Source organism: Rhincodon typus, chromosome 6 (assembly GCF_021869965.1).
Source record: "Rhincodon typus isolate 14 chromosome 6, sRhiTyp1.1, whole genome shotgun sequence".
NCBI classification, from domain to species: Eukaryota; Metazoa; Chordata; class Chondrichthyes; order Orectolobiformes; family Rhincodontidae; genus Rhincodon; species Rhincodon typus.
Window position 1 is genome coordinate 55,715,071 of NC_063337.1, and position 7,720 is coordinate 55,722,790.

The 7,720-nt window shown below is 39.2% G+C and overlaps 1 protein-coding gene across 1 annotated transcript in view; it reads right to left on the reverse strand.

The window, feature by feature from the left end:
* Positions 1-809: 809 nt before the first annotated feature.
* The window catches only part of LOC109935037 (disks large homolog 2-like), an 890,971-nt gene continuing 884,060 nt past the window's right edge, over positions 810-7,720 (reverse strand). The window contains exon 27 of the mRNA XM_048598394.1: positions 810-916. Within this exon, the coding sequence (XP_048454351.1) occupies positions 810-916 (107 nt within the window). The remainder of the gene's footprint in view (positions 917-7,720) is intronic.

Consider the following 7,720-nt stretch of genomic DNA (forward strand, 5'->3'; position numbering starts at 1 on the left):
CGATTCATTTAGATTCTAATCACAGAAAACCAGCCACAAATTGCCCTGCTCCCTAAATTTCTTTAAAATAATACTTCCAGTCAATACTGGAACTGTCATGGAACATGACTAATAGACCTCACAATTTACAGCAATATATTTCCTTTACAATAAGTTATTTCAATAACCTCTGAATATAAATATTAAAATGTATACTGAAGATAATTCTGATTTTAACCAGTTGTCAAATTAGACACATTCTAAAATGTGTTAAATGCTTGAAAATGTTTCGTATTTGGATTTTATAGATGTGAGTTCATCTTTAGATAATGTTCAATCACAAAATAAAACTGTTTATAAAATTTATGTGATGAATTCTATCTGCATAGTTATAAAATCTGCAGGATTTTGCTTTCTAGTGAATCATCAATTCACACAATTGGCTGAATGTTGTAATGCTGGGCACTGCCCGATCAGAGAATAAAACTAAGTACAGGCATCCCTGCTTTGTCCACTTGATCATAATAAGGGCTAAAACACCTCCTTCAAGAATTATATTCTATACATATGTGGTTTGGATATACAAATACTGTTGGACCCTCCATGGTGTCCCAGAAGTCTTTTTGTCTTTTTCAAATCTTCTCCTGGTTGTTTTGTCATCCCCTCCCCCAGAATACAGGTCAGTCCTGTGCAGAAACATCCTGCTGAGCTTCTAATTTAAAGTGTATTCATGATTATGTGCAATGGATACAGATGAAAATGTAATTAAAAATAAATTAAATATCACTATCTGAACAGAAATTCTTATCAGTCTCACATCTATGGCTGATTCACAATTTTTCTTTTGAAGGAACCCAAATGTATGGACCAGACTGTTCTTCAATTGCTAGTTTGCATTGGTTGTAAATCGATTCCAAGGTTTCTCCTTGTACTATTGCTGTGGATTTAAATAGAAACAAAAATTACTGATTGTGATTCAAGAGAATTTTCCTTAAATTTAATATTTTTACATCCACCTCAGTCATTAGATTTCCCTCTGTTTACAAAATTGTTTGTCTATTTGTCAACAGCAGAAATGATCTAGGAGCACAGGAGAAGGAGATGCTATTTCACCTGTTGAACCTGTAACATTGCACAGTTAGACCATGGCTGATCTTTATTTCAACTCCAGATGATCTTTTAAGACCATAAAATGTAAGAACAGAAGTGGGCCATTCAGACCGTCAAGTCTGCCCTGCCATCCTTTTGATCCATATTCCTTGATATCCTAGCTAAAAAAAGTCTATCAATTCCAGTCTTGAAAAGTTTAATTGACTCCAATTATACAGCCTTTTAGGTGAATTTCATTATTAAATCCAAACACAACTAAGTTTTAGGTTGCTATCAAACCAAGTCAGATTAAAATTTACTATGACCATTTAATTTCAGTTACCTTAAAGTACACAGACATCAATCGGTTCATTGAAATTTATTATGAACAATTTGTATAACGTATTTCATATCCTCAGGCAATTCCAAAGTGCTCCACAGCTAATGAAATTCTTTGAAGTGTTTATACTGTTACAAGGTTTGAAATGTGACACTAACATATATGCAACAAGGTTCCACAAACAATAATGAGAAACATCGCCAGATAATCTGTTTTCCAGTTGAGGAATGAATCATGTCCGAGATACTAGAAGAACTCTTTCAACGTTGTCAAGGTATCATTTATGTCTACCTGAAAGGACAAATAAACCTTCCATCTTAAAAACATCTCTCACAGTGAAACACAACCTTGCAACTTCATTGATGCATTAGTATAGATGATTAATTCTGGGAAAGAAGTTAGTTACAGCAGCTTCAATCTGCATGACTGTTCTTCAATTATCTCAAAGACAATCACTGCACAGGTAGCAATCCACGGCAGTGGCTGTCTGATTAAAATGACGAAGGCTTATATAGCAACAAATGAACCTCTTCCCAGGCTTTTAGATCTACTACCTTTTATTTATTTTTTGTAATTAATTTACTTATTTGTACTGTGTCACTTTGCAGCACATCTGTGTGTATTTACAGCAGGGATTTCTGGGACAAAACAACTGTGCTTCTCTGTTAAAATTCTTTCCAAATTCTTTCAAAAGGATGTGCAAAAGTACAGAGCAACTCACATACTTACATCAGAGATGTTTTAAATGTAAACAAATTTCAAGTCTTAACTATTAAGAACGTTAGATGTTCATACAATTATGTGATGATGAATATAGTTGCAATATAAGATACAGGCAAAACCTGGCACAATTGCTGAGATGTATCAAAAATAGTGCCAGCTGAATTTTCCCAAGAACCTGCTGTTTCAGGGAATTTCATGAAGGGTTTCTTACCGTGAGCTCTAGTAAGCTGTCCCACACAATTTACACTGCTCATCTTATGAGCTATTTGCCACACGATCTCATGCTTAGCAGTAGTGGAAGCGCTCGTTGCTGCCAGGAGTTTCTAGATTTCCCGGTGCTGGCACCATATTTAAAGCCCAGCTGTGGATGAGTTCAAACACTGCAAGTGAGGAATTTCTCCTTACAGTTCCAGTGTGGGAAGAATTACCCTAGAGATGGCTGAGAGAGGCAGATTGGCACTCCGGTTTGCCATCAGAAACTTGGAGATCTTTTTGGATTGAGTGGTGGGCATTCTCTTTCCCCAGGACTGCCAGAGGAGTCAGGTCTGAAGTTGACACTCAGATCAGTTCAGTGTTTGTGGTCCGATGGCATGCCTAGATTAATGACTTTCTATGCTCCATAACAGTAAGTCCACTATTATTTCTCTGCTACTTCACACTCACTTTAACTCTGCTTTGGTCTGATTCGTGCTTTGTTGAACCACTGCTGTCCATGTGCTGTAGGTGGACCCACAATGCCTTTGGGAGGGAATTTCAGGATTTTGACCTATTGAACGACGATATATTTCCCAGTCAGGATGGTGAGTGGCTTGGAGGGGCCATTATTTGCTGTCCTTGTCCTTCTAGATGAAAGTGGTCTTGGCCTTGGAGGTGCTGACTAAGGATATTTGGCAAATTTCCGTGAATCTTATAGATAATACAGACTGCTGCTAATAAGGGTTGGTGGTGGAGGGAGTAGATGTTTGTAGATGTGATACCAATCTAGCTAGTTACTTTATCCTGGATGATGTCAAGCTTCTTGAGTGTTTTTAAAGCTGCATACGTTCAGGAAAACGGGGAGTATTCCATCAAACTCCTGATTTGTGTCTTGTAGATAGTGGACAAGCTTTGAGGAGTTAGGAGGTGAGTTACTTGCCACTGTATTCCTAGCCTTTGATCTGCTCTTGTAGCCACTGTATGGTGAGTCCAGTTGAGTTTCTGGTCAATGGTAATGTCCAGTATTTGATAGTGGGGAATTCAGTGCTGGTAACGCCATTGAATATTAAGGGTGGATGGTTAAATTGTCTCTTATTGAAGATGGTTATTTGTTTATTGCAAATTTTACTTGCTACTTGTCAGCAAGGCCTGTCCAGGTCTTGTTGCATTTGAATATGAACTGCTTTAGTATCTGAGGAGTTGTGAATGATGTTGAATATTGTGCAATCATTGGCCAACATCCCCACTTCTGACCTTATGATGGAGGCAAGGTCATTATTGAAGTAGCTGTGACGTAAGATGGTGAATGTGATGTTCCTTCTCATTAAGGTCGTCATTTTCTACTTGGTACAGTACTGCAGCTTTCAAAGATGTTCGTTATCTATTAATGCCTCATTTGATCCTCCAGGGCAAATCATCCAATGTTTATTTGGTGTCTCTGACTGTACTGCACTGAATGAACCCCCAGACCTGTCATGGAAATCTCATGTGGAGGAGACATCGTATGGCCCTTGTTGTCCGCAGTGGGAGAAGGTGTTGCATTATATGTATCATCATTAAACCATAAGACATAGGAACAAACATAGGCCATTTAGTCCATCGAGTCTGCTTCATCATTCAATAAGGTTATGGCTCATCTAATAACCCAGGACTCCAACCTTCTGCCTTTTCTTCATTCTTGAAAACTTGGCAGATGGAATATAATTGTGGGGCCATGTAAGGTTATGCATTTTTGCAGGTAGAGGAGTTGAATATTATTTAAATGGAGGATTAAAAATCTGTCTGACTCAGTCTTCAATATACACAATGATCCAGCCTGAACAGCCCTCTGTGGTAAAGAATTCCACCGATTCACCACCCTCTGAGAGGAGAAATTCCTTCTCATGTCTGACTCAAAGGTGTGATCCATCATTCTGAAATTATGCTCTCTGGTCCTAGTCTCTCCCACAAGGAGAAACAACTTGTCCACATCTACCCTGTCAACATTCCTAAGAATCCTACATGTTTCAATAACCTTTCCATCTTCTATATTCCAATGATTACAGGCCCAAACTATTCAATCTCTCCTCATAAGACAGTCCTTCCATACCTGGTCTCTTCCTAGTGAACGTTCTTTGGACTGCCTTCCATGCCAGTATATATTTACTGAGATATTCCAGCTATGGTCTGATTAGTGCCTTACATAATTTTAGCAAAACCTTCTTACTTTTATACTCCATTTCCTTGGAAATAATGGCTAACAGTCCCTATTGCCTGCTGAACATGGATGCTAACTTATTGTCATTCATGGATGAGGACTCCCAAAACCCTCAGTTCTGCAGTCTTCCTCCATTTAAATAATATTCAACTCCTCTACCTGCAAAAATGCATAACCTTACATGGCCCCACAATTATATTCCATCTGCCAAGTTTTCATGTGGCTTTCTGAACTCTACCTCTATACAGAATATAGCATCAATATTCCTCTCTCAGCAGTGTGACATTCCACTAAGACAAATGACTGTGGGTCCCCTACAGTTTCGCTGCATCATGAGGGCATTTTTGTTAGAAATTTTGCATTAGGAGGCTACTCCATATCTACTGGAGGTTATTGTTTGTCCTGGACTTCTAGGTACGTGTTCCTCAAAACATTTCTGTGCATGCTTGAAGTGCAGTAGATACAGAAACAACAAAAGCTTCTCTGCCTGTATCCATTGGGAACAGACAAATGATCCATGTGGATGATATCAGAATCAAAGCAATGTGGTCATTCAGCACTCACTGCACACAAATTACATTTCAACAGCATCTTCCAAACATTGAGATATGGAGGCATTCGATGAGGGCAATGGGATGCCTGCACATCAATCCTATACATTGTCGAACTAGTTTGGAAGTATGCTGCTCAAGACATTTAGTACACATACAGTAAAAATGCTAGGAAGAATGAGAACTTCTCCATCCATCCCCATTCTTCAAATTAATCAAGAAAGGCAGCATTGTAAATAAGATAATCGTGTGGACATTCTATAGTTCAAAATGTGAGATGAGGAGCTGCTGGACCTTGTATAAGCTATAATATCTTGGAGGTGATTGTGAATTCTGCAACTAAGGTGAAACTTTACAGCTCACTTCACATTACTTCTGCTTCACAGGATTACTCGGATTAATTTGTTATGTTCAATGACATGGTCAAAATTGCTTATGATCAGGATTTGTCGTCAATATAGCTGATCAATGCAAATATGGTTCACATCCAGAATTCTGTAATAAAAAAAAGCAGATGTCTTCAACCTGTATTATGTGAGCATCTGATTAATGCAATTGCCCCTCAAACGGTTTTACATCGCTCACAAGTATCTTCCTCTGAGATAAATGAATCTTACTCCACTGACATTCACTCTAGGTGTGCTGACAGCCATTTTTTATATTCATTGTGAATTTACATTTCAGGTGAAGATGGAAAATGACACAGATTCATGCAATGAGTTGCAGGTTCAGCTTGTCAATCAAGGTGAATGCACCCACTCGACCATAATGTCCCCTTGTGGCCTTGCCCTGTCTGTTAACCCAATTTGGTTTGATCTTCCCCAATTCCCATCCAAATCTTTTATTTAGCTTCTCATCCTATGATCCTCAGGCATAAAGCTTAGTTATGTCAAACATCATTACGCACTGTTTCCTCCCACCCCAATGAAGCCAGGGTGGTGATTATTATTAATGACCTCCCTGTCATAGTATCCTATGCTTTACCACCTCCCACTCTCATGTGTTGAGATCCCCCATTCATAATTATTATTCTCTCTGTTATCAGCATGTTGCCTCCATACCTCACAATTGACATTACCAACTTCTCTACCATAGCACTGCTTTGATAAATCCCCTTGACTTTCAAGTGAACAGATCCCCAGGACTAGCGATGGCCCAACTCAACTTACTTGAAACAATAACGCAGACTGATGACTGGCCAGACTCACGGAGTTATATAGATGCAAATTGCCAACTGTCTTATCACTAATCCCCATTCTTGTGGCACTGGACTTGCAGAACTGATTGTAGCTCACTCCCTGGACCATAACAGTATGCTACTGCTGACCCTGAATCCCTTCAAGTGGCCAACCTACGCTTTCAAGCTGATGGACTGATATCAGATGATGCCCTTTACTGACTGTGCCAGTAGACCCTGAGTGACAACAGTTCCCTTGACTTGACTGACTATTCTCCTTAGACTTTGAACATGCAGTTTCATTGAAGCACAGTCAGTGCAGTTGTGACAGTGATGTAGCACAGCGCTGTACAGTGACATGTCCACCCCCTTGGCTGATCACTGTTTGCAAACATTGCAGGCTGCCTTGGTTTTGTGTCTGCCTGAAAAAAAACAAGACAGAACAGAAGACGTACTGTGAGGCTGTAAGTTCTAAATGAGCCTGCAATGTGCAAAAATGGAAGGCATGGTAGAGATGGTGAGAAATCCAAGGAGGTGCAGACTGACTGACTGACTGCTCAAAACACAAGCCAGGGAACCAGAGATGCATTCTGGTGCATGAGCCGGGTGCTTGTCCCTCTATGCAAAGTGGTCTGGCAACAGCATTGCAATGAAAGGTGTGGCTAAACTTTGAACAGTAGCACGAAGTGCTGAACTGTTTCATAAATAATTGAAAATGTCGCATGATGATGTGATGAAAACTGGTGCTTGTATCATGAAAACTCAAAGAAGACACTAGCAAACTGCAGTTGTCAGGTATCCACTACAAGTTGCATAGCTGAAATTTTCAGATTCTTTCCATTGCCTGGGGAAATAGCAAACGGCATAGAAATGAGGTGAAGTTACGCAATAATGAAATGTTAATGCATGCAAATAGACCCCTCACTGCTCACTGTTGAGATTCTCAACAGTTGTTAAACCTTATGTGAAAATTGGACTTTTCATCCTCAACATCAAGAATCTTATTTCTTCATTCTCAGTTTTACTAACTGACATGCCACTGCCCACACCATTCAGGGCCTGGGGATATTTCACACTGCATGTCAGATTAATTATTCTATTATTAACTGATTTAATAATGGCAATGCTTGCATCATGTCCAGATCAGATCTAGTAATTCAATGTGAAGTAAAAAGCTCTACATATGGCACAAATTGTTAAACAAATTACATGACTGCCATTTTCTGCTCCATTACGTTTCTATTCATACATTTTTATTAATGTTATTATGCAATGGAAAAATGTACATTGGCAGAGCTCCACTGCATATAGCATTGTGGAAATAACTCAACAATTACTGTAAAGATCCAATGTTTGTCTCACTCATAAAGGACAGTAAAATCAATATTAAAACTGCGATAACAAGGTGTAGAGCTGGATGAACACAGCAGGCCAAGCAGCATCAGAGGAGCAGGAAAGCTCCTCTGATG